Genomic DNA, 27,169 nt, shown 5'->3' with positions numbered 1-27,169 from the left:
GTCTTCAACTGCAGCATAGACAGAGGCTACACCAGGGAAGTAACGAGTAGGTTAGTGACACCTGGTGGGTATTGTACAAAGAGAGTATAGCCTAGGCCTACTGTAAATATAGGCTAGAGTAAAATTATAATACATCCGTGAGCTCTATCCAAATATATCAAAGAATTTGCTCTTATTAAACTGACATGATGCATCCTATAATAGTCTGTATCATTCAAGATCCAAAGGAAATAGCCTACTAAATAAATCAATTGCTGATTATTTTTTAGGGTCATTTGGGACACACAATGTGCTGAGTTGATTCTAGGGCTGAAGGGATTAGTCAATCTATTGATGTAGAGAGAATGCATTAGCCACCATAATGATAATCAGTCATTTTAAAACAAGTAGCCTATGCCACACTTTACCTAGTAATTTGCTGTACAGATAGAAAAGCCCCCTGGGGGACATTGTGATTTGATATAGGGCTATACAAATAAAATGTTCTTGACTTGAATGTTTTTTCACTATTTTCAAACATTTTATGGACCAAACGTTAAATAAAAAAATAAATTCATTGGCAGATTTATCATATTAAAAATAATCAGCTGCAGCCATAGTTGTAGCCCAAACACAAACTAAGCAAAAGTGAATAAAATAAATATGTTAAATAAATCTAGGGAAATTTAAATAATTTCTTACAGAAGGAATTCTACTGTGATACCAGCAGCAACTGGCCATAAAAAATAAGGTACAACAAATGATAAATTTCTGTTCATACCAGTAACCAGTTATTTGAAACCAAACAGTATTTATTTTAGCTGCATCAGCAGCAAGGTAATCAATTGATGATAAGTCTAGACCACAGTCATTCACTTCACAGGTAGGAGGCACCTAATCAACATTTGATGAATTGCTCAGTTTGTGTGAGCAGAGGCCGTTAGGCCAAATAGCCAATTGAATCACAATCACTGATTAGGGAACTGGGGACCTGGGTCTCCTCTCAGGAACCTAGTCTGAATTAATAGATTGTTGTATGTTTTCCTCAAACGTTCAATAAGCAGGACTGCAGCAACTCTCTCAGAGTACAGGTTTTTATTTGCATTAGAATAACAGTCGCTGTGGTTGGTCCTTTAGCTTCAGGCTACAGTATGAGACCCTGGATAGACCTGTTTGGTCTTGTTTGTTTTTTTGTCAAAAATGTCTGACTGGAGGGATGTTAGCTCAGTGAGAGCACATTGGTTACACAGTATGGATGTGCCAGAAACAGTTCTGTTTGTTCTACAATAGTCACATATATTTTAAGATATTATGTCTGATGGTATCTTTGGCCACATGTCTCCAGGTCCAGTATGTGACATTTGGAGACTATTTTCTTCAAAACCAAATGAATGATAAGTCTGAAAAGATACTTGTTTTTGCAGAAATCCCAATACATCACATACCCTGCCTTGTGAATACCTGAGCTAATGAATTAAATGAACTGGTTCCATAAAATTGATTTACTTAAAATCCTCTCGAAGTGAGCCTGAATTATTCATGCCTAACTGCACCCACTGTGACCAAAAGTGACCAGGAGAATTGTATCACAATGTAGAGGAATAGTAACTCAATCAGAGAAGGCATAAAGGCAGTAAATGGAGTCAGTGATATGCTTTATAAAGAAACATCTATGTAAGGTTTACTAGCATTAGCCACCATACACAACTGGTCATACCAGGCAGTGAAACCCCCAATTCGGTGGAATTGAGCAAAAGTGTGTGTGTTTAAAGCTGATTGAGAAAAAAAAATCAGGGCTTTTAAAATATTTTACACTCTTTAATCAAATAAAAATTCTGCCCATGTATCCAACATCTTATTCATATTCAGTTTATGCTATCTTAATTGTGTCATATTAAAACAGGTATTTGCTATAGAATCTAAATGAAATGTAGCAGTTTTCTGTGGCAATCCACACACATCCCTACGACCCCTTTCACCCCAGCAGACGATTAAAAACTGATGCAGATAATGAAAACCTTTCATGGCTCGTGAGCTGCCCGTTTTCCACACAGCAGCAGCAAGAACACAATTCGGTTCTGTTGGATACTGTGGTGGATTAGATGGATATTTTGCATAACTCAGTGTGTTCGTGATTGTAAGTGTGGGATTCATTAGCCTTGACTTGAACAGGGAGCTCGTGCCCGTCTCACCAAACTATTATTCATGATTCTTTTAAAACGTTTTGTCACAAAGCAGCATCCACCACCATATGTCTTAGTGATAATAGCAGCATTCCTCACACATTTTGAGAGCAGGCAAAACTATAGCCGCAGGAAAACCCACAGAGCGCCTCTTTTGACTCAGACTCTGCAGAGCCAGTGTACACATGGAAATATTTCCTCTTGTATTCATCTTGCCAAGGGGATAAAAAAAAACTCCACCGACCACGAGGCTGCACTGCTCTGAAATCAACAAACGGAAAAGTAAGTTCTCCCTCTGAACAACCTCATGACCTCACAGCTCCTCACACTAAATTCTCTCTCTCTTTCTCTCTCTCTCTCTCTCTCTCTCTCTCTCTCTCTCTCTCTCTCTCTTCCTGTTAGTTATTTCACTGGAATTTACAAGTCACCGCAAACATTTTCATTTGGAGCTGTGCTGATCTCATGTGGCCTTGAATGCAGTGTGGGCTGACTAATGATGGGAAGAATTAGTTTCCATTTTTGCCTTCTTCGAGTTGCATCTACCATTCTTTAAAGAGAGTTCAGATAACTAAAGCTCCTGAAATATATAACAAAACCAAGCGGCATATTCTGAGTAAAAGCACATGTTCAGCATATTTAATAAAATTAATTGATCATCAAATATTACTCCTGCCTATTATGGATTGACAACATAATTTAAAGATGTGACTTCAGTAGAGGTAGGCCTGTCACGATAACAAATTTTGCTGGGCGATTAATTGCCTCAAAAATTATTGCAATAAGCGATAATATTGCCGTTTTAAGACCATTTTCAACTAATATATACTGGCATAATAATGCAAGTACACCCTTTCAAAGATCAATACCAGGGCACCAGACAAACTTGTTTTACTAGTTGCACTGGCGCCCCTAACTCAAAATGTTAAGGGGGATATCAAATGGACCTTGAATGCATCTATTCACATTTTCCCAATTTTAACTACAGTATATTAGGCCTACTGATAGTGTATTGCCAGCATGTTTTGGACCACGCTGACAACAGATTTTACAGATCATACAGTTCATTGTGTTTTTGATTCTGCATCACCATTTGAAATCCTTCAGACATTCCTTTAGGAAAAGGGATTTTTTTTAACCAATTTTCACCACAACCCCTTCCTCTGATTTTTCCTCCTCTATCTCTGCGGACTCTCTAATCCATAGGAAATCAATGCCTAACGTTCAAATCATTGATACCCCTGTGTCATATAGTCAAAGCCTAATTGCATAACATTAAAGGGCAACAAGGAAGTCTGTGTCTGATTGTGATGCATGCCATAATGGAGGATAAGAGATAAAAGGAGTGTTTTCTTTCATAGAGAAATAGAGACACATTACAGTTGATATTATTAGGCTACTTTAACATCCTAATAGCAATGTCATTCTGGATTCAAGGCTGGAAGCCGAAAATCAATCAATTATTTGCAATCCAGGCCTCAAGGCTCCAAAATACTCTATCTGTCCTATGTCTAGAGGCTTTTTAGATCAGCCAAACTGCAGGGAGCCAATATTTAGGACTGTAGTGGACAGACTGGTAATGAATACAATTTTAGTTATTCCCTATGTTCCTTGAAACTTTTTACTTTTTAAGAGAAAAATCAAATAAAGATTGATTTTGTTTTAGTGGTTTGTTGATTGATGCTGTGGAGATTAGTCTTCCTGGTGGAATATTTCCCATGTTTTAAATTTAAACTCTCTGGTAACACAAACTGCTCCAGATTGAAAACAAAAGCATTTGGTTTGCCATCAAACCCACAATGGCGCTTTCAAAACACTCAATAAATAAAAAGTGTATTTTTTGTGTCATTGTCATATGCTGTTCAGTAATCATTGAATCTTACTTGGATTTGACTGATTAGCACCTTTGTTGTGTCCTACTCATGTATAAGCCTAGACACTTACACACTCATCCTTCATGTCCAGATTGTCTACAAACAAACACATAGACACAGAAACAAACACACACACGCACACACACACACACACACACACACACACACACACACACACACACACACACACTGGGGGGTTTGTAATCTGCATTCAATCATTAGACTGATCCTTTCGGGATACATTATTATGGTATACTGACAAAGCTCAGCTGCCATTTTTTGTGTGGCAACATTATACTATACAGTATGTACAGTATATATACTAAAGTTCAATCCACAAACATTGTAATCAAATAATGGGTACTTTAATGTACTTGTATGTTGCACTGTTCAAGCAAAGCTGTGCCATCGGCTACAATTCTGCCCTCCCTTGTTCAAAGAGAGTGGAACCTTCCTACATGGTGCATTGCCATGTGCCATAATGTAATTACCACGCTTGTGACAAAGGAAATCATGCCTTGCCAAGTCAAGTCGCTATGAGCTGTCTAAACTGTCGTTCCCCCAAGATTACCAATGTCCATAGTATTCAGCGGAGGGTGGATCCAATTACTGTCTTTAAGTGACAGACAGGAGATGTGTTTTCCTCCAAGACAGAAAATGATGAATACAGACAATATGCTGTCATTAAGAAGCATATGCAATACTGCAAGAGAAGATTAAAAAGGAGGAGAAAATAAATGTGTTACAAAAATTATGTCACAGAAAAAGGTCTGCTCAGGGAGGCTGTTACTGGCTGTTTAAGATGATGGATAATCGCCCTCTACAGTCACAGCCATGTCTGGTTGCCAAGGTCCCAGAAAAAGCTCACCCCTGCAGTAAAATCCTATGAAATCTGCATGCGTCTGTGTGTTCATGTGTGTGTAACAGAGATCAGTACAGCACTCATGATGGCGGTCCTTTTGCCACCTCCTAAAACACCACAGCATGAAAATAAGAAAAGCACTTAAGCCTCTCGGGTCCTGAAGTGACTTAGGCACACACACACACACGAACGCACACACGCACACACACACATATACACACAAACACAAACACACACAGCCACTCACACAGACACACACCCACACTCCAAAGCGGATTTCCCACCTTGGCATTTTTCCGAGACCTAGGCAAAGGAAGGGACAACAAGGAATCAAAAATCCTATTTGCAATTTTATCACTTCACGAATGGTCCATCTCTTGGGAGACCATTGCTGTGGCTCAATTCTTTTTGCAAATTGTCTCCCAAAATGTTATCACTGTAACAAGGAAATGCACATTACTGTTCAGTAGACTAGTATTATTTAATTTTGTGTTCAGATTGCATATTGTCTTTGGTTATCGATCTTGGAATTCCGTTCTCATCAACAGACACAGTCAGGTCAAATTAATCTCAGGGGTCATGGAGATCTCTAAGATGACGGCTTAGTAATAATGTATTGATTGACAGACCGTCAACAGATAACTGATTGATTTCTATGTTGGTATGTTGGTGTTCTTCAACACACAGCAACACAGCATCATCCCTTTAGCTATGACTCCTTGTAGTCTACCACAAACTCCTGACTGGTCCATTAAGCACTTATTGTCCATGGCTCTGCTTGGTAATAATGAGATCTCAATGTGTGCCAGCCGGAGCCATAAAAACAAGATAATAACTAGAAGAAACATTGGTAATAATGGGAATGTGTGCTTTTTTTCAGTGTTGGTGTGAGCTTGTGTGAAACCCTGCTAGTATTCCTCCCTGCTGTTTCTTGGAATGTGTGCCTTTGTGTGTGTGTGTGTGTGTGTGTGTGTGTGTGTGTGTGTGTGTGTGTGTGTGTGTGTGTGTGTGTGCGTGTGCGTGTGCGTGTGCGTGCGTGCGCGTGAGTGTGTGCGACAATCATCCAGAGAGTGTTGAAGATGGTGTTATCACTCATCTGTTGCCATAACAACTGCAGCATCCCGACAGTTGGTGAGTTGGCTCACTGACTGAGAAAGCAAGGTCACATATTCACTGAGTGTGTGATATACAGACAGAGGAATTAACTGGCAGATAGAAGTGCATACAGTGCATTCTTTTAATTTTCTTCTTTTTCTTACATTTCATTTTAACAGTTGGAACCTCTGGCTTTTGCAGAAAAGACTATTGATAAAGTAGAGGAATTGTTGACCAACAATTATTCTGAATAGCTGTAAACTACAATATAAGGCCCTTAAAGTTTCAAGGATGTAGTATTATATACATGAAAAGTGGGTGTTGGTTGATCAATTTATTTAGACCTACAGATGTTCTTACAGGCTGAAAGATCATCTTGGTGAGGCAATCCTGACACCTAGTGGCCAATGTTTCAAATTGCATTTTTGAGGCTAAAAAGCTGCTGCCACCTGAAGCCTGAAAAGATATAATTGTAAGCGAGTAAAATGTTTGATACGTTTGATCATTCCCCATAATTGATTAAAAAAAACGTAAAATTTTGCGCTACTGCTACAATATCTAAACGGCAAGGCTCAAAGAAAAGACCCCTTGTATATCAGATATAGCGGAACTGTTGTGTATCAGGTGGCACGGACGCTCTTGATGTTACACACTCGCCTCCGTCTGTCCAATCAGAGGACGCGGTTCCTTGACGTAATTCCGTACATGTGATGAACTGACATGGAAGCCCCCACGAGCATATCGGAACTGTAAAGGCACTGACTGTAACCAGATTAATTGTATTGTTTTGTTTATTGTGGCATTATAAATATGCGGTATTTGTTCAAGCTGGGGCCTTCGTTCGCCCGTCTTCATGTCCGTTTATGTCACAGCAGTGTTTACAGCAGCCATGCACAGCCACGAAAGCTGGGAGTGGACCTTGGGGAAAAGTAAGTTGACTTTCCCAGCTTCAGCACACCCCTATAACTGTTTTAATGAGGAAGGCATGATTTATTGTTATCATTACTATTCGTAATGACAATGGTTTGCATGCTCGCGGTCAAACTGTATCTGTTGCTAGGTGGTACACTCATGTTCTACTCCTGTAGCTCTTACAGATCTTAAAAAATCTTAATAGTCACTGGAATAATAAGAGGCTTACATCGAATTTTCCTTACACTGTAGAACACATGTATTACCTGGACCCAGAACAGACAGAGAGATGGAATTTGTTTGGTTAGCCAGGATACAGAATGACATATGACACGTAATCAATTCTAAATATGACATATTACATTTGAATGAGTCCTTGTTGTTTTTGCAGGAAACTCGAAATCTCTTCAGGGAGATTCGCTAGATTTGCTGATGGTTCTGCTGTTGTACAGGTACATAACCAGTTACACCAAACAAGTGCATGGCAGCACCTGGGAATATTTTTCATACATTTTTGCAATTTAATTCCCTGACCTCTATGCCATGTCGTAAATGTAGCCTACTGTTGCTATTACTGACTACTTTCTATATACACTATTAATTGCTTCTTCAGTCTATGGTCTTCACTTCAAAGATACGATTGCTACTCTGTCTCTACTCTCGCCCACTGTTATTATTAAAATAACATTTTGATGAGTTTGTCCTTATGAGAATCAATGGGTCTTAAGGATTGATGGTATCATATGTTGTACAGACCCCATGCTATCGGACCAATTTGGCCAAAATATTTGTAGTTAATAGCTGAATCTCACACAATAAAAAACGTATATATGTAACTTTACTTCAAGTTAGTTTTTTAAAGGCTTATGTATAAAATGCCCTTTTGTTTGTGGTGGTTTGGTTTAACACCTTTATTTTGGAATATGCATATGTACATACATTTTTGAGCACATTTAAAGATTGCCCTTGGCGGCTAGCTCACATTGATTGTATGTGCGATTCTCTTTTTATTTATTTTTTAACTCTACCTAAAATAAAATGTGATGACTTGTTCCTTCTCTCTCTCTTTGAAGATGGGAGAGACCTCTGTGATGGTGACTGCTGTTAGCAAAACCAGACCTTCTGCGACTCAGTTCATGCCTCTTGTGGTAGGTTCCCTAACATTGCAGTAAAAGTCCTAACCTGTCTTTGTTTTTTAGGCTGTGATTGTCTATAGTTTAACCTACAGAGGGAGATGAGTATGAGTACAGAACTGAATTAGGGCAAAAAGAGTTTTCTGGTGAATGAATGTCAACTTTGAATGACAGGTGGACTACAGACAGAAAGCAGCTGCTGCCGGTCGAATCCCCACTAACTATTTGAGACGAGAGCTGGGCATCACCGACAACGAGATTCTCACCAGCAGACTGATAGGTGAGTTGATGAGAATGGGTTGTTTCATGTGTAAAAGCTTTGATGTTGCAGGTGTCTGTAATGATGTTGTACTGTGAATGCCTTTTAACTAGAGTGATTTAACAGTTCCTTGTGGTTCTGTTGCTCAGACAGGTCGATAAGGCCGCTGTTCCCTGCTGGTTACTTTTATGATACCCAGGTCAGTTCAGTTTGGATTTATTGTCACCTTTATGTGCTCATGTTTTGCACTCTTCTGCTTTTTAAACACAGATTATATTGATGTGAATATGTCTTTTTGTGCTTGTGTCCTGAAGATCCTTTGTAACCTGCTGGCAGTTGATGGGGTCAATGATCCAGACGTGCTGGCTATTAATGCCGGTCAGTTAAATCTCAAGCCGTACATGTTTTACACATAGAGCGTAGTTATTTTGATCTGTTGTTAAAACAGTGTTGTTGTTTTTTTTGTGAAAGCTTCCGCTGCTCTAGCCCTGTCAGACATCCCCTGGAATGGACCCATAGGTGAGGAACTATCAACATGTTTTGCCGATTAACATATTTAGATTTATTTACCTTAAATCCCGATTCTATTCTATTTCAGTTCCTGGGATATTGTTGTACTCTTTTATTTTTTTTAAAATCTAGCTCGGGTTTTTTGCAGGTGCTGTGCGTGTGGGCATGGTAGACGGAGAAATGGTGGTCAACCCCACCAGGTCAGAAATGACTTCTAGCACTCTGAACATGATTGTGGCTGGAGCCCCCGGCAGTCAAGTGGGTATGTTGGCAAACACTTAGCTCAGATGTTTATTTATTGAAACTTCATTAAAGAACAGAAATAACACAACAAATAATGTAGTATTACCACATTGGCATATTTGCTCTAAACTAACAGCTACTTCTTAATTTGTATTTTTGTTCAAAATATAGGTTCCAAGTTGCCCAAATGTGTATAAATAACTGTCATTCATGTGATTCATAATTTAGTAGCATATCAAACTTTATCAATTGTTACTACAAATCCAAATAATAATTATTATTATTATACAAATTAAATGTTTTACTCTTTGTTTAAAGTTTTAATAGGATGAAACTCATTATCAGGTTTCAGTACATTTATACTAAATGCAAGTGACATTTTATTTCATTCTGCCAAACTATTGCTGTAGTTACTTCAGTTACAATTGTAATTTTCTCTTTCTATATAAATTCCTATTTTTTTATTCAGTTAGATACATCTCACTTATGTTCTCTATGTTTATGTTACTCTCTGTTTATTGTGTGTGCACCATCAGGCCACAGCAAATTATTTGTATATGTGAACGACAACGTACCTGGCAATAAAACCAATTCAGATTCTTATTCTAAAACAAAAATATATATATCATGTGGGTGTATCAGCTAAGTAGCATTCAGCTATCACTTCCACACGTACTTACTAAAATGTGTGATGGTGGCATCATACAACACTTATTTAATGTGACTCTCTTGTGTGCTAGTGATGATCGAGGCGTCAGCTGAGAACATACTGCAGCAGGACTTTTGCCATGCGGTGAAGGTGGCGGTCAAACATACCAATCAGATCATACTGGCCATCCAGCAGCTGGCGCGAGAACAGAAGATCACCAAGCGCACCCCGGGCAAGATCTTCTCAGCCCCAACTGACATGGTGGAACATGTTCGGCAGTAAGTTTCCATATATAGATCATGGAAAAATGGTAGAACATCAGTGTAGCGATTGGACTGTGTTTGGATATTATTTTTATATTTTTTATTTCACATTTTATTTTTGAATAGGGACGATGCAGTTTTACTTGTTTCTTTACAAAGAATGTAACTGATGTCCTGCACAGAGAGTCTATAGCTTTCGATAATTTACAACCCTTGTCCCTATTTGGGTAACTTAATCAACATAGAAAGCCTTCTTTTCCAAGATACATTCGAAATACTGTAGCTTTCAGGGATTTTTGTTTGTATATTAGACAAATGCACACATCAGTCAGGACTAAGTTTACCTGCCGTACAGACTGGAGACTTCATGAAGTAGTGTCTGAGCTAGACTTATCAAATTTTAATGACATAAATATGATTAATATGGGTCAGTAATGGTATATCGTTAGTTAAGACTTTTTTTTATTTCTCCCAGGAAAGCTTCAGAAAGGATCTATGCTGTTTTCACTGATTCTGGACACGATAAGGTAACGTCAGACTTCCGTTCCTTATATGTTGACTCAAAGTTTGGTTATTTTGAACCTATCTTATCGATGATTCTTTTATTCATGTTTTGTTTTACATAGTAATTAAAAGCAGCCAGAATCCTTGATGTTTATCCTCTCTACTCTCAACTTATATGTATTTAAACTCTTTATCAGTAACAGTAATAATCCCATCATGATCTTGTGTTAGATTTCAAGAGATGAAGCCATCAACAAAGTCCGACTAGAGACTGAAGAGGAACTAAAAGGTAGCTCATCTTAAATATGTATGTTGCTTATACAGTAAATAATTGTTAACTCAATCATATTTTTATATTTAATTCATTTTATTCATTACAAGTCTGTGTTATTAATTCATGCTCCTATCTGTAAGATTAACAGTGTCAACTGATGTCTTCCATGTATAGAAAGATTCCCTCAGGCTGAGCCCTTTGAAGTCATTGAATCCTTCAACACTGTGAGCAAAGAAATCTTCCGCAATCTAGTGCTTAATGAATACAAGAGGTAAGCAGTAAGCTCTGTCAGTGGCGTTGAAGGTATATTTTCTTGACGCATGATGTGTCTTTTGTAACGGAGGCAAAAACTGGATTTTGTTTTTGGTAGATGTGATGGGAGGGAGTTGACCGCTATAAGAAACATTTCTTGCGACGTCGACCTCTTTAAACCGCTGCACGGCTCAGCTCTGTTCCAGAGAGGACAAACTCAGGTAGGTAGAGCAAGACATGTACAGAATATTGGTGACTAAATAGGATGGATACAAAAGTTTAGTCCTCATCCTATTCCTTTTCTTGTAGGTGCTGTGCAGCGTCACCTTTGATTCCCTGGAATCCAGTATCAAGGCAGATATTATCACCACAGCTCTGAGGTGAAGTGATCACTCACTTTCAAACCTGAAGAAAACATATTCATACTGTTTACATTATCAGGACAGTTGATATTGTCTTGGCCGTTTGATCTGATTGCCATGGCATACAGTTCATTCTTCTGTGCAGCTACCTAAACAAATTCCAACTTTCAATTGGCTTTCTTCCTACAGTGGCATCAAAGACAAAAACTTCATGCTTCACTATGAAGTGAGTAAAATCCTGTTTCAATTTTTAAAGTGACAGAGATTATTTCAGTATTCTTTATTTTATTGCAGTAGACTTGAAAAAATTGACATTGCCTTGTGATTTTAGTTCCCTCCATATGCAACAAATGAGGTTGGAAAGATGGGAGGCATCAACAGGAGAGAGCTTGGACATGGTTTGTTTTAAAATTTAAGTCATCTTATACTTGTGTTCAGAGCCAGCTACCTGTTCCTTATTGGCAACCATCTGCGTGTGTTGTATTTGTTCATTTGTTTGTGTGCTTGTGTATATCTCAAGGGGCTCTGGCTGAGAAAGCTCTGAGACCAATCATTCCCAAAGACTTCCCTTTCACTATCAGGGTCACTGCTGAGGTGCTGGAGTCAAACGGTGAGTGTGGTGGTGACACAGTTTTTCACGTGGGTAAACATTACAGTCACCAAAGGAAATGTGTTGTTCATTGTCTGGCAGGATGTCTCAGACAGGAACATGGAATTACAATGTTTTGCACCTTTTCCACTGACTTCCTCTCTCCGTTTCCATCTCTTTATCTGCCCTTAGGATCCTCCTCAATGGCTTCAGCGTGTGGAGGCAGCCTTGCTCTAATGGATGCAGGTACCGGAGTGGGAAAACATGAGATGGCTCTTTCATTGTTGATAATCTTCCTTAATAAAAGTGTTCATGCTTACTCAACTTTAATACAAAAGCAACAATTCTAACCAAAGAATAAAAAGCGTGAATTCTATCTGGGAATAAAATGTATCTTTATATAAATATATTTATATATATATAAAGTAAGTAACATAAAAGTCAATAATGATCATATAATATATAAATAGAAAATGTACTTTTATTTGTGCATTTAATATTTTCTAATTATAAACATCAGTTTTAGTGCACTTAATCAATATCCATTTTACAAAAACCCAACACACTATTCAACTCAATTTAAATAGTATTTGTATTTTATAGCATAGAGGCTTTTTTGACAGCCATAGCCTTGGTTTATGCTACTCAAAGCAAATAGACGGTCTAGTACACCGCTATATACACAGCTAGTTTGTGTTTTGCTTCAGTGTCTGTATTCACATTCAGTGAAGATGTTGCTTATGTGTCTAAATCTGTGTGTCCCAGGGGTGCCCATCTCTTCTGCTGTGGCAGGTGTAGCGGTTGGTCTCATCTCCAAGGCCAACCCCGAGAAACCTGCTGAGATCCAAGACTACAGATTACTAACTGATATTCTGGTACATGCAGTACACCTGGAGCTAGAGTGTGACTTACTGTCCCTACTTAATTATACTGAGAAGTTGAACATACGTTGATTATTATTTTCTTATAACAGGGAATAGAGGATTACCTTGGAGACATGGACTTCAAATTGGCAGGAACAAACAAGGGTATCACTGCTTTACAGGTACTGCCTTTGATAACCAACATTGTCTAAAAATGTATCATTTTGCTCCAGGGGCAGGCAAACTAAATACATTTTTCAGAGAAATTATTTAATCTGGCTGACTGTCAGTGTTGTGTAAATATAATATAGTTTATTGTCACTTGATCAATATTTTAAACTTCTTTATACACCTTTATTTAACCTCTAGGCTGACGTTAAGATCCCAGGTTTGCCTCTGAAAGTAGTCATGGAAGCTATCCAACAAGCCACAGGTAAACATGAATGGTAGTGAAAATTACCATTTAACATTGCAGAAGTAAATGGGTTAATATATTTGGTAGTTTGATGGTTTATGGTTTTTTTCTTCATATTTCTATGTTCCAGTGGCAAAGAGAGAAATCCTGGCAATCATGAACAAATCTATAGCCAAGCCCAGAGAGACGAGGAAAGGGAATGGACCTGTTGTTGGTACGTTTTGTGTTTGTGCTTTTTGAAGGAAGAGGGACACGCTTGGAACAACCTTTGGCATATTTTTGGTGTAATGATAACTGATGTGTATTATTATTTAACTTTTTAGAAACTGTCCGGGTGCCTGTTTCCAAACGAGCACGCTTTGTTGGCCCAGGGGGCTACAACCTTCGCAGGCTACAAGCTCAAACAGGTAACATGTAATCTAAAATGTGTATTTAAGTGAATTGGAAAAAAATCGGAAAAATCAACAACCAGAAACATGACATTGTTGTGAATGAAACAGAGCTTTTACTTTTTCTTCAGTTTGATACACAACATGGACTCCCTGACAAAGTGTATTTTTCTTTCTACTTTTTAAGGTGTAACAATAAGCCAGGTGGACGAGGAGACTTTCTCTGTGTTCGCTCCAACACCAGGAGCCATGAATGAAGCGCAAGACTTTATCGGTGAAATCTGCAAAGATGATGTGAGTCCCAACCGTTTGTTAGGTCCTTTTCAGAAAACCATCAACGGTGCTTACCACATACCATATCACCATGCTGAAGATAAGTCTGACATTGATCTGAAAATGAGGCCGTTTGCATGTGTATGTAAATTCATAGCTGTACATGTCCATACCATATGTTTATAAACAAGCATGTGTATTACTGTCTTGTGTTACAGCAAGAACAGCAGCTGGAGTTTGGTGCTATCTACACTGCCACCATCATTGAGATACGGTAAACTATAACACACTGCAATGTTAATGATTGATTGTGATGGATTTGATGGCAGTCATTAGCACTCAGGTTAAAAATGCTGTGAAGGAGGATTTAATTCATGTTCCCAATAGTCAATAAAATCACACTGGGAAAGCAAACTGTTGACAAATAGAAACCTTCTGAAGACTTTTTTACTGCTCTGCTTCAGGGACATTGGTGTGATGGTGAAGCTTTATCCCAACATGAGTGCTGTCCTGCTGCACAACTCACAGCTCGATCACAAACGGGTTAGTGAATTTTGCCTCTGTATAATGTTTGCATGTTGTGAGTGTCTGGCTATTAAATCACTGCTTAAAGATTTCTTTGTATTTTCCTCTTCTAGATCAAACATCCAAGTGCTTTGGGTTTAGAGGTGGGACAGCAGATACAGGTACGTGTCGATAAACTGCAGACTGTGTTGTCAAAAGTATCCTAATATTCGTGTACAATCTGTGCTGATTTCCTCAGACGTGACTTTTATTCTGATAGGTCAAGTACTTTGGAAGGGACCCAACAGACGGGAGAATGAGACTTTCCCGAAAGGTGCTTCAGTCCCCTGCTGCAACTGTCCTCAAGACACTGAGTGAGAAACAGAGCATCTCCATGGGTTCAAGCAACAGCCACACAACGGGCACTGATTTGTGACACACCAGCAAAGCAGGCTAAATTGGTGAACTTAAACTGAGTGGGTTTTTTTTGCTACAAGACACTCCTGTTGAGGAATCTACTAAACCCAAGAGCATCACATCTTGTCACAACCCTAACCTTCACACAAAGAAGTTTATGCTGCTGTTGTGGCCATGGATGTCATAAAACTGCACTGAAGGGAACTGCAGCTCATCAAATACAGTGTCCTGCTGTGCTTCAGTGGACATGCACAATCTGAGAAGAACGCTTGGACAGTAATAAGCAGGAGACGCATGTTTTCAGAAAGGATTCATCAGTTTTATTTTTTAAAGTATCTCCTTTTTTTTATGGTGTCTTGTTTTCAGATTTAACTGCAGGAAGAGGGTTTTCTTCCACTTTCCCCAAAACAGTTTACTAGCAGCTTTTCCCCAACAGACCCAGGGCAATCTCATCTTAATCACATGTTTGCACTGTGTCCTCTAAGATGCCAGGATCAAGATATGGACAAAGAAAGCAAAGTGGGAGAAGTGTACAGTGATTTTCTTGAATTGACCAGTCATGTTGTGATGCATTGTTGTGAGTCATCTTCTATAAATAAAATAATGAATTGTTGCTTTGTTGTATTAAATAGACAAACCTATCTATCTATCTATCTATCTATCTATCTATCTATCTATCTATCTATCTATCTATCTATCTATCTATCTATCTATCTATCTATCTATCTATCTATCTATCTATCTATCTATCTATCTATCTATCTATCTATCTATCTATCTATCTATCTATCTATCTATCTATCTATCTATCTATCTATCTATCTATCTTCAACAGGCTTTTAATGTAAGTAAGTGCGTAGTCTAGTAGAGTGCCGTATTGCAATAACCATTAATCGAAAAGCAGGTAAGAGAAAGCTGTTTGATCCATACTTGGTTCGATCTACATCTGCCATAGATAGACATCTGCACGTACCAGCTGCTATGTTGTCCCTCGCCTGTAGAGGGCGCATTGAGCTCCTGGTGACGTCGCTCGAGGGAGGGGACTTCGCGGCAGTTAGCGCTTGATTGACGTCGAAGAAGAAAAAGAACACAAGATCGGATTACAAGATGGCGGTCCGTGGACGTTAGCGAGGAGGCCGTTGGAGTTGTTGTGTTCTCTGTGAATTTTACTATTTGATATCAGGCCTCCTGCTGAGTTCCACACCATAAACGTAATGTGTTTATGAAATAGCGACAAATATATGTGTGTGCCGCTGTTACTTAACTCAGAAGTGCATGTGTTGTAACATGCGGGTGGGAACAAAGTTAACAGGTCGCGGGTAGGAAAACAGACGGGGAGAGGTGATAGCCTGTTAGCAGCCTGCTAGCTCCGACTCGGTTAACCATGTCGGACACTCGGCGACGAGTGAAAGTATATACGCTGAACGAAGACCGGCAGTGGGACGACCGAGGTACCGGACATGTCTCGTCTACATTTGTTGAGCGACTGAAAGGAATATCGTTATTAGTTCGGGCCGAATCGGACGGTAAGTTCCCCGTTAGCATAGCCACATTGACGTTACGTCGGCTAGCGTTAGCATGCTAACTCTTGGTTTTTCGGACAAGAGTAGACCAATGTGTTCCTTTTAACATACCAGCTTAATTTATTGGCCTCTAATCTTTAACTTTGTTGCTGCATTTGAAATGCAATGTTTTAACTTGTATTTGAACCACCAGTATTAGCTCTGTCACATTGATAAAAAATGAAATAATTTATTGAATAGCTGAAGCTAGCAAGCTACATGGCTTAGCAAGCGACGTGATCTCAGTAGCATGGGGGGGCCCTCAAAGTCCAGTCTCAAACGTAGGCTAAACGCTTGATAATGCTCAGGACAATAAACAACTATGTGTTCATAAAAAGATAATTACAAATGTAATACAGACACTGGAAAGTATCGATTGAGTTAAAAGCCCTTCTGTTGTTAGTTCTTAACTTTGTATCACTGCAGCGTCGTTTTATTCAACGTTTCATATTGTCTACATAGTGTTAAATATTGTTTCAAGCCGATTAATTGACATTAACCTTGACGACTAGGAGTGGTTGTCATTTGGTTTTCTCTAGTTTGATCATTCGCCCTAGCTCGAGAGTGAAAAGTTAGTTACCCCAAGTCTTTGTCTTTTAGGATCACTACTGTTGGAGTCGAAGATAAGCCCGAATACTGCATATCAAAAACAACAGGTAAGAGTCGATCATCTGAATCTGGATAGGTTGCTAAAGGCATGAACATACTAATATGCCCGTATTGTATTTGATTATGGTCATTTTGTGTCGAGTTGCATCATTTAGCATTGAGACTTGTTGCTGGACAATTGCTGCTACAATGATGCATTGCAGACTGGGAACTCAACATCTACTTTTATGCTACTTCAGGAAAAAACAATAAGCAAGTCAAATCATTAGCAGCTACAATACTAGCAACTGTGTTACATAATGTTACCAGTCAGTACATTGATAAACACATGTAACAAGCTCAGCACGTTTTTTAAATTAGTAATTTGAGAAAAATACCCATACTTCATAAAAATAAGTTTAGCTGATATGCGAAGCCGCTTAGTGCATGAACGCATGCAACCATATTTGAGTGTACTGTGAACATGATAAACATTTCCTCGTGTACAGTAAGATGTTTCATTCTCCTTCTTCCAGGACACACTGATTGTCTGGTCGGAAGCAGATAATTATGACCTTGCCCTAAGTTTCCAGGAAAAGGCTGGCTGCGATGAGATCTGGGAGAAGATTTGCCAGGTAATGCCAATTCAGTTTTACCCAGTTTTGAGCAATTCCGAAAACATTTATTTACTGGGGAAGTATACAAACATGAGTGGTACAGGTTTTGCTTGCGCTTACATTTAATTCACACTGCCACAAACGGCAAGTGCTAGTGCATCGGTACTTCTAGTTACATTTTTCATGTCATATCTGCTGACTATTTGTTGTTGTCCAGGTTCAAGGCAAGGACCCTGCCCTCGACATCACCCAGGACCCCATCGATGAGTCGGAGGAGGAGCGCTTTGAGGAGATTCCAGAGACCAGCCACCTAGTGGAGCTTCCCCCTTGCGAGCTAAGCCGACTGGAGGAGATCGCTGACCTGGTTACCTCTGTCTTGTCTTCACCCATCCGAAGGGAAAAACTGGCCTTGGCCCTGATGAGCGAGGGCTACATCAAGAAACTCCTGGGTCTCTTCAGAGTATGTGAGGACCTGGACAACAGGGAAGGTCTGCATCACCTCTATGAGATTGTCCGCGGTGTCTTATTCCTCAATAAAGCGGCCCTTTTTGAGGTAATGTTCTCGGATGACTGTATAATGGATGTGGTTGGCTGCCTCGAGTATGACCCAGCGCTGGTTCAGCCTAAACGGCACAGAGAATTCTTGACCAAGACAGCAAAGTTTAAGGAAGTGATCCCAATCACGGACTCTGAACTGCGGCAGAAGATCCACCAAACTTACCGGGTGCAGTACATCCAGGACATCATCCTGCCCACACCGTCTGTTTTTGAGGAGAACTTCCTGTCCACACTCACCTCATTCATCTTCTTCAACAAAGTGGAGATTGTCAGTATGTTGCAGGTAAGGATCCAAACCAGGTAACTTGCATTATCCTTGAAAGCACAATGTATCAATATACCATTGTCTAATGAGTTTTTTTTTTTTTAACCAAATTTCCTGGCCAGTTGAACATTTCTGCATGGACAGTATTTTCTCGAATTTATTATTAGTTGTGACCTAATGAACCTGTTCTCCCTGTTTCCAGGCGATAACATAAATAAAATATTTTACATTATTAAAAATGTATTGATTTCTTAAAGGATTGTGAATTGTCGAATCATGTGGAAAATAGATTTGTCTGTTTATCTAGTCAGTAAGTCTAATTTTAATTGATTTAGTCTTAAGTAGATTGAAGTGGCCAAGGGTCAGGATAAATTACCTTTGTTTGTTGTCCTCGAACAATGCATATGGCCCAGGAACATTTTCAGTTTTTTGTATTTTCTATTCTCAAGTGAAAGATGTGTCTGTGCATCAAAACAAGTTTTGTAATGTGACAAATGACTAATTGAAATAATAAACGTTTTTTAAAGGTCATTCAGCGAAATGAAATAGGGTCAAGTGTATATGTTGTAAGTGGATTTCAATATTGAGCTTCTGTGAGGCATATGTGAACTGAAAAATATTTGTACCATACAATCATTTCAAAAATGCAAAGGGTACCTTACAGTCGGGCCATAGCATCCAGTTATTGTAATTAGGGCTAAAGAGGGGCTCTCTATAAGAATTATCAATATACGTTTTCTCATTGTTGTTGGAATAATTCACTGTTTTGATTCTTGTTGCTGCATAACTTGAATAAAAGCTGTCGAAGCTGTAAAGGTTTTGTATTCTTGTTTTGTTTGTCTTAATATTTTATCCGTTTATTTCTTCAGGATCTTGATTTCTTAACTTTTTCTTCTGTCACAGGAGGACGAGAAGTTCCTAACGGAGGTCTTCGCACAGCTCACAGATGAAGCCACAGAGGACAGTAAAAGAAGAGAGCTTGTAAGTCAAACATCGTCAAATCTGCAGGCCAGATGCTGTGATAATGCTTAGGAAAGGTTTGGCAATACTAATAAGGCGGCTTTTATTGCCATTAAAAAAATAATAATAATAAAAAAAAAAATGCTCACTTTTACTCCCTTTGTTATATGGATTTGTTCTGTTGTCTTAAATGCCATTTATTTCACAAGGGTTGGTTCATTTAGTTACTTTCTTTGCACGGTATGCCATATTTTGATAATTTGTATTTTGGCTTGTCATACAACTACTTTGGCAAAATTATTAATTCAGCAGTAGTGGCTCTAACCCAGCTCTTGAAATAGGAGAATATATATAGGATATATGTCAAATGCTGATAACATCACTGTTTGTTTTTTTTCTCTCCACTTTCAGGTGAACTTTGTCAAGGAATTCTGTGCTTTTTCACAAACGTTGCAGCCACAAAACAGGGATGCCTTCTTCAAAACTCTGGCAAATCTAGGCATTTTACCTGCTCTTGAAATAGTCATGGTATGTTCTGTTCATATAATTAATTGCAAGTCTTAGTTGGTGTTAATAACACAGTTATTTGACTATATACTCCTTTACTTTTTTGGCCAATCATTGATTAATGGGAAAACATTGTGTATAATTGTCTTTGTTCCTGTCTTCTACTCATACTCATATTTTCCTTTTGTTCAGGGAATGGATGACCTGCAGGTGAGGGCAGCAGCTACAGACATCTTCTCTTACCTGGTGGAATTCAGCCCCTCTATGGTCAGGGAGTTTGTCATGCAGGAACCACAGCAGACAGACGATGTAAGCATCAAAGTCAACATGGATGCTTGTAGTCTAGGTGCCTAGAAGGAGTTTGGTGTAGCCCAGTATTGGCTTTATTAATATTCAGAACAGAAGTCATAGTAGAACAGAGTTTTTTTAATTAGGTCCTGTCCTGTCCCCAAGTTGGTTTATACTTATATTACATTTAGTATACTGAGTAATGTCCTACAATACAGTATCAGTACTGCATTATTTTTAAACCTATAATTCAGATGCCGGTAAATCTTTCCAAATTAAAACCTTAGTGCCTCTACCGCGCCTAATGCTGGGCTTACACTAGAGGACTTTGAAAAGACTGAAGACTGAAACCCTCTTACATCTAAAGACAATCAACTCACACCTGAAGACAACTATGGCGCTTTTCCACCGCATGGTATCAGCTCGACTCGACTCGCATTTTTGGCGTTTCCACCGCATTTTCATGGTACCTGGTACCTGGTAGCGGCTGCTTTTTTGGTATCGCCTCGCTCTAGGTTCCAAGCGAGCTGAGCCGATGCTAAAAGGTGACGTCGGCAGACGGCCGGCCACTGATTGGCCAGAGACTATTGTCTGGCCAATCAGTGGCCAGAGACTACCGGCTTCATTCTGTTGTTTATTCTCCCCAACTCTCCGGGACTTTTCAGTGTATTTACGCCGCGTGCAGCCTTCTCTGGCTCTCTTTCATTTGATTTGCATCACATATCCGAATTTATTTTCCATATATTCGCTAAGCTCACCCAGTGTTGGTTGTTGGGGAAGTTACTTACATACGAGAGGAGACATGTAGGGCAGCTAGCAGCTAGGCTAAATAGTAGCCAGCTGGGACAGACATGATAGCGAGCGATTACAAAGCCTCGGACTGAACTGATTACCTCAATAAAATATTCAGGCTGAGACACGGCTTGCATTTGAAAACACGTATCCTGAAACAAGCACTAAACAGTCAACTTTATCTTGCCCGTGTTTACGTGCATAGGGATGTACGTGACGCATCCCTACAGCTGACTGTGTGGCAGAGTCACACATCGGGACAACAACCATCCCTTTTAATGGCCCGTAGCAATATTCTTCTACTTCTTTTAGCAAACAGATACAAGGGGGGTATTTCTTAAACATTTTTCATCCGTGTTTTTGGCGGTTGGTTCAGTTAATAGTGCAACAACTGCTCGTAATTTCTGCTTTGCTACTTTGCTCCGGAGTAGGCTTTCAGCCCCTTACGACGATCCCGCCCACGTTCAGCAGGTACTATTTGCGGTGGAAAACGACCCGTGCTGCTACCAAACCGAGTTGAGTCGAGTCGAGCTACATGTGCGGTGGAAAAGCGCCACTAGTCATTAGTTTTCAGTCACAGAGTGTGATTTTGAAAAGACAGGGGTCTCATATTGCAAGACTACAACTAGATTCCTTTTGAGATTAATATCATAACCGCAAACGCGATTGTGATTATTTAATTAAAAACAAGTTAATTCAATATTCCGAGCGGGAGACTTCCTTTAGTTATTTGACCAGCTTTATTTGCTGATCTCATCCCCCAATAACTTTAACTCCTAACCCTGTATTTGACGGTAGAGTGTTCAGGTTGCGCGGCTGTCAGCCTGGTTCTCCACCGAGGCTTCTATGAAAAAGTATCCAAAATAAGTGCCTCACCAGGCGGACACAGGTCGCGACTAATGCCGCTCCTCCTGTGTCGTGCTTGGTGCATGCGAGAGTGTGACAGTGTTTACGTCATTTCGCTTGAGCCAACCCCCTAAGACTAGCGATAATATCAAACATGTTTGTTAATCAAGACAGGAAGAAGACTGGCTGAAATCGGGTCGGAAGACCACCATACACCAAACGACTGAGATTACGTGCGCGCGCCACAACTCCAGCACGACTCCCGTGATTTCAGTCCGACATTGGAAGATTGTATGCGACTGTCAAATCGCGTGAAAAGTCGTGTAGTGTAAGCCCAGCATAACGCGTTTGGTGTGGCCGTACCTTAAGAGGTTGGACAAGAGGACTACAACTAGCAAAGACACTGTAGACTATGGGGTTATTGCATTTAATCGGCTTGTTATCGATAACTACTTCCCTGCAAAAAATAAGTGCTTCCTGTATTCTTTTATAAATAATGGAATCAATGCTATTTCTTCAATATTTATTGAAATAAAGGTTCTTTCAGTTGGTTTAAGATTGCTTTACTTTTGTAAAAAAAAAAAAAAAATGCTGAATTTCTCCTCATTTAACCTGAAGACAACTTTGCTCTGAAACTTCATCATTTTGACTTTCTTCTACTGTTTGTGTTTACAGGACGTGTTGCTGATAAATGTTGTGATCAAGCAGATGATTTGTGACTCTGACCCAGAGTTAGGAGGAGCTGTCCAGCTGATGGGTCTGCTCAGGACGCTCATCGACCCAGAGAACATGATGGCTTCCACCAATGTAAGCAGAACCAACACAAGAATTTGAATGGAGACCGTCTAACAAATAATTGATTGCATTTTTTTCGAACTCCAATCAAACTTTTAAGCACACCAGCTTCGTCCAACACGAAAACATATCAAAGCTTCTTGTAATTTATTCCCTTTTAGAAAACTGAGAAGACAGAATTTCTGAGTTTCTTCTACAAGTACTGCATGCATGTCCTGACTGCTCCTCTGCTGGCCAACACTGCTCATGACAAAATCTCAAAAGGTGAGCTGGGGATAGAGGTCAAACATAAACTGAACTGTTTGAAAGATAGAACATTTGACTTATTTATGTTTTCTCATTGTCTTACAGATCTGCAAGAGGGATCAACTAAGATCAACCCAGTCTGTCCAGGTTAGTGTTCTCTCCAGTGTTAGCTGGAAATGATTATTCTTAGAGCACATTACAACATATTTTATTGTCATTTAGTTTCCTTTTTGGCAGCCACCAGAAAAGAGTTAAACACAACACGTTCATAATGGCTTAATACTACAACGGACATTTCAAGGGCTGCAAAGTATTGTTACGGTATTGTTTGATAAAAAGAATGTTAAATAAAAAATTGTGTGAATAATGGTAGTACTGTAAGGTTATGCCTGCAGCCTCCTGGGAATTTGTTATATTTAATTGCATATTTGTGTCCTGGTGTGAAGTAGCTTTGTTGTTTATTTTGTGTAGACAACTTCCAGACAGCCCAGCTGCTGGCGCTGATCCTGGAGCTTCTGACCTTCTGTGTGGAGCACCACACCTATCACATCAAGACCTACATCATGAACAAAGACCTGCTCAGGAGAGTGCTGGTGCTCATGAACTCAAAACACACCTTCCTGGCTCTTTGTAAGTCCCTGCATATAGTAATGGTTCACAAACACACACACACCCGGCTTCTTCCACCTTTGGCTTCTGTCCAAGGAGTCAGCAATTCAGGAGAATGCTTGTTGTCAATTCAAAAGATCTGTAACCTGTCTGTGATGTGTGCACTGAAAAAAAATCTGGTGTTTCAAAAAGTGATTTCGACAAAAAGTGTTCCCCTGAATCGTGCCTCCACCTTCAATCGTTATCTTAATTTCTGAAGGAACTTTTACCAATTTTACAGTCATTAACTTTTATCCAAACTGGAGCTGTCAGTCTGCTACACGCATCCATTCTCACAACAATAATACCGCACTCTGCATTATCATTCTTTAATGATTCATTTTACCTAAGTTGTCTGTTTTTGTTCAAGGTGCCCTGCGTTTCATGCGCAGAATCATTGGTCTGAAGGATGAGTACTATAACCGCTACATCATCAAAGGGAACCTGTTTGAGCCTGTCATTAATGCCCTGCTGGACAATGGCACCCGATACAACCTTCTCAACTCAGCCATCATTGAGCTCTTTGAGTTCATTAAAGTGGTGCGTAGACATACAGGAAGTACCCCTAAATTAAAACTGGTATTTAGTACAGGGTGTGTGTACGTGGCACTAAAAATGGATTGTTCATGATTTTCCCCCATTTCTTCTCTTTCCAGGAGGACGTCAAGTCTCTCATTGCTCACATTGTGGATAACTTCTACAAAGCACTTGAATCCATTGAGTACGTCCAGACTTTCAAGGGCCTGAAAGGCCGGTACGAGCAGGAAAAAGACAGGCAGAGTCAGCGACTCAACAGGTCAGCACACTGATTGAACACAAATGTAAAATCATTGCAGTCATCTTTATCCTACAGAGGTTTTTATCTGTTTTTAAAAAGTCCCATTGTTTCCCAAAATCAAAGAAACTGTTGTCGTCACCCTGTTCTGTTCTTAATGAAGCCATTTTCTCCCTGTAGATATCGTAGAGATGCACGGTCGATGGATGAGGATGAAGAGTTGTGGTTCAATGACGACGATGATGACGATGAAGGAGAGGCTGTGGAGAAGAGCCGAATGGAGGATGACTTCTCAGACAGCTACGGCAAGTACATGGAAGCCAAAAAAGGTATGTATGTTTTTTCCTTTAAACAATTTCTTACGATTGCAACAGCCCATTAAGTTCGATATTTACACACACTGTTACTGCAGGAGCTGCCAATGGAGCTAATGGTGCCAACAATAATGGGAAAGCTGCTGTAATACCACCTGCCTCACCGCCAGCCATCACTCCAAACAACAGTTCAACTTCCTCTGTCAAGACAGTTGCTCTTCCTGCCACACCAGTTGTGAAGGTAATGCATAAGGATCACCTTGGTTTTTTTCGGTTAATTAATAAACTCACCTGAAAGCAGCTACATCATTGCCACCGTCAAACTGTAGACATTTGGATGACCTTTTCTGTACAGGGAAGACTGATACAAAACATTTGATCAAATACTAGAAACAAAAGTTTTCCAATTTTTCCACAGCATGTTTTTAAGGGTATCTCTTAAAGCTGCGATCTGTGACATTTGAGTTACGTTGTTTCTAGTGGGCATATATGAAATTACAGATGTTTCTGGACCAAAGTTTCTTTCAAAACTGTATTGTTGACTGTATGAAGTCAGTAGATTGGCAGTTCTTACCTGTGGAACGCTTTCTCTGTGTGTTCATTTTGTCATGTTATCTCTATTTTTCCACATTTCCTGTCTCTCCCCCCACCCCTCAAAAAAAAATGCAAGATGCCGGGTTGGGCTGTTAGCACTACACCCCTTCTGTCATTTCTTCCTTGTGTAGAAAAAAGACCTTGTTTGTGCTTAGTATGTGGCCATTTTTTATCAATCTTATACTAATACTAATCTTTTACCTATCTTATTATCATCCTGTTTCCCTTAGACTGCTCTGGTTGGTTTGGTGGACTATCCTGATGACGAGGATGAGGAGGAGGAAGAGGATGAGGAGGAAGAGCAGGCTCCAAGGAAGCGGCCCCGTCTGAGCTCTTAAAGCTAATTTGTCCTCTGTTTGGTCATTGTAGACGGACACAGAGTCCCTCCCTCCTCTGGTCGTCTCATTGGTCCTTGGCCTGCCTGTGCCACCTGTCAGTCTCACTGAGGAGACGGACAAAGACGAGCTCCCACCTCACTCAGCCCTTCCTGATTGCCACTCGCCATGTCTCCCTCAGTGGAAGGAGACTGAGAGAAAGACGCATCAGTCTGTTCTTTCAGGCCGATGGTTTCACCTCTTCCTTTCACAAACGGCCTCCTCTGTGAGACCATAAACCCTCCCCCTTTCTCTTGAGGAGAAACTCATTGACCCTATGCTAACTCATCCTTCCTCTCTTTCACTCTCCTGCTCTCACAGTTCAGACCCCTCCCTCTCAACAACTTTCTCCTCCTCGTCCCCCACCCTACAAGAGAGGCTGCTGTGGAAATAACAGTGCCAAGGCGCTTCCCAGGCTCTGCTCTGTTGCTATAGCAACAGTAGCAAGGAAGCCGCGTACTACAGCAACCCCGGAGGAACCCTCCAGTGTCCTCCATTTGAACTTTCCTTTTCCATCCATCTCAAAAACCAAACCAATGAGCTCTAGAGAGGCAGGAAGCCAGAACACAACCAGCCAGTGTATGTACTGTTCAGCAGGCCAGTCAGGCTAGCAGGACTAGCCGTCATATAGTTTATAGGAAGCTTGACTGGCTGAAGTAGTGTGTGCCTCCCTGCCACAGAACTGTTCACTTTTGTCGGGGATAGAGGGATCTAGGCAACATGGATGAAATAAAACACAACAGCGAGAGACGAGGAAGGTGACAGATGATGAAATGTACCAGGATGACAACTTGGCACTAAATGAGGCTTAGATCCAGAGGAGCAGGACTCAAAACCTTCAACAGGCATGGCATCAGTTTGGCCAAGGCACACACAAAACACACACGGCGTCTCACACACAGGACTGCGTCAGCCAGAAATCCTGTGTTTCATGACTTTGTTAAAAAGTACTGTACAGTTTTTGTTTTAATTTTTAATCATTTGCCCCTGACCTGATTTTCAAAGGGGAGAGAGACTCCTACCGACCTGTGTATTTTTGTTGTTGTTGCACAAAAGGTGGGGTCGCTGTTCACTCTCAGTCCAGTTCATTTGATTCAATGTAAAATGCAATGAAGTTGCAAATGCTGGTTTTAAAAATAACGTATTAAAACTGCAGTAAAGTCATTTTTGCAGCCAACATTTTCTGGATGTCTGGAGTTTTGTATTTTAGTGAATTTAATAATTTAGTGGCCTCAATATGATGCACACGTAGCCCTGAGCAGTTTGTGTGCCATGGAGTAGAATTAGTGCACTCTTGTTTCAGGAGGTTCAACTCTTTGCACCCTTCTCTCAGACAGGTCTCAGGTTCAGAGTTCAGTTTGCATCAGAAACAAAAGGCTGCACATTTTGTCTGTGCACTGTAACATCTCACAGTTATAACCGGATGGAGAATTATTCCTGAGTTGATGGGGTCTTAAGATGTCGGGGGGCTTTTATTCTAGTTTGAAGGTCCAGAATGTTCAGTACCAGTTGATCCAGGTCAGGAATATTTACTTTAATTCAAACTCCATGATTGGATGAGTTATTTATTAGTTCTGATATAGATCATTAAACCCAGGAGTCGATAAAGTGCAGGTATTGAATCAATCTGTTCCAAGTG

The 27,169-nt window shown here is 40.0% G+C and overlaps 2 protein-coding genes across 3 annotated transcripts; both read left to right on the top strand.

Moving 5' to 3' along the window:
• Positions 1-6,712: 6,712 nt before the first annotated feature.
• pnpt1 (polyribonucleotide nucleotidyltransferase 1) lies at positions 6,713-15,380 on the top strand. The gene is made up of 28 exons (XM_080037311.1): positions 6,713-6,919; positions 7,294-7,354; positions 7,976-8,050; positions 8,210-8,315; positions 8,444-8,493; positions 8,609-8,672; positions 8,766-8,813; positions 8,953-9,066; positions 9,788-9,974; positions 10,435-10,486; positions 10,695-10,752; positions 10,912-11,008; positions 11,108-11,210; positions 11,299-11,369; positions 11,541-11,577; positions 11,683-11,749; positions 11,872-11,961; positions 12,133-12,186; positions 12,706-12,815; positions 12,914-12,985; positions 13,173-13,236; positions 13,349-13,432; positions 13,542-13,625; positions 13,795-13,901; positions 14,099-14,154; positions 14,345-14,423; positions 14,519-14,566; positions 14,665-15,380. Exons 1-28 carry the CDS (start codon positions 6,801-6,803, stop codon positions 14,818-14,820), a joined length of 2,313 nt encoding a protein of 770 aa, XP_079893437.1. The 5' UTR covers positions 6,713-6,800; the 3' UTR covers positions 14,821-15,380.
• A 517-nt stretch (positions 15,381-15,897) lies between these two features.
• Positions 15,898-26,712, top strand: ppp4r3b (protein phosphatase 4, regulatory subunit 3B). Of its 2 annotated transcripts, XM_080036970.1 has the most exons (16): positions 15,898-16,327; positions 16,964-17,019; positions 17,488-17,586; positions 17,786-18,409; positions 19,295-19,372; positions 19,763-19,879; positions 20,051-20,167; positions 22,460-22,591; positions 22,741-22,843; positions 22,931-22,972; positions 23,297-23,455; positions 23,844-24,013; positions 24,130-24,269; positions 24,429-24,577; positions 24,661-24,803; positions 25,387-26,712. In XM_080036970.1, exons 1-16 carry the CDS (start codon positions 16,186-16,188, stop codon positions 25,492-25,494), a joined length of 2,379 nt encoding a protein of 792 aa, XP_079893096.1. In that variant the 5' UTR covers positions 15,898-16,185; the 3' UTR covers positions 25,495-26,712. The 2 variants fall into 2 exon arrangements, with proteins under 2 accessions (XP_079893096.1, XP_079893095.1); XM_080036969.1 differs by having other exon boundaries at positions 22,741-22,972.
• The last annotated feature ends 457 nt before the right edge of the window (positions 26,713-27,169 follow it).

The sequence above is a fragment of the Ammodytes marinus genome, assembly GCF_949987685.1.
Source record: "Ammodytes marinus genome assembly, chromosome: 11".
Classification (NCBI taxonomy): Eukaryota; Metazoa; Chordata; class Actinopteri; order Uranoscopiformes; family Ammodytidae; genus Ammodytes; species Ammodytes marinus.
This window is presented reverse-complemented; position numbering and strand designations above follow the sequence as displayed.

Bases quoted from the DNA above. Each gene is read 5' to 3' on its own strand.
- ppp4r3b (XM_080036969.1), top strand. From the start codon at position 16,186: ATGTCGGACACTCGGCGACGAGTGAAAGTATATACGCTGAACGAAGAC. The intron at 19,373-19,762 runs GTAAGTCAAACA...CTCCACTTTCAG, and splicing joins ACAGTAAAAGAAGAGAGCTT to GTGAACTTTGTCAAGGAATT. The intron at 23,456-23,843 runs GTAAGTCCCTGC...TTTTTGTTCAAG, and splicing joins ACACACCTTCCTGGCTCTTT to GTGCCCTGCGTTTCATGCGC.
- pnpt1 (XM_080037311.1), top strand. From the start codon at position 6,801: ATGCGGTATTTGTTCAAGCTGGGGCCTTCGTTCGCCCGTCTTCATGTC. The intron at 8,814-8,952 runs GTGAGGAACTAT...GGTTTTTTGCAG, and splicing joins CCCCTGGAATGGACCCATAG to GTGCTGTGCGTGTGGGCATG. The intron at 14,424-14,518 runs GTTAGTGAATTT...TTCCTCTTCTAG, and splicing joins CACAGCTCGATCACAAACGG to ATCAAACATCCAAGTGCTTT.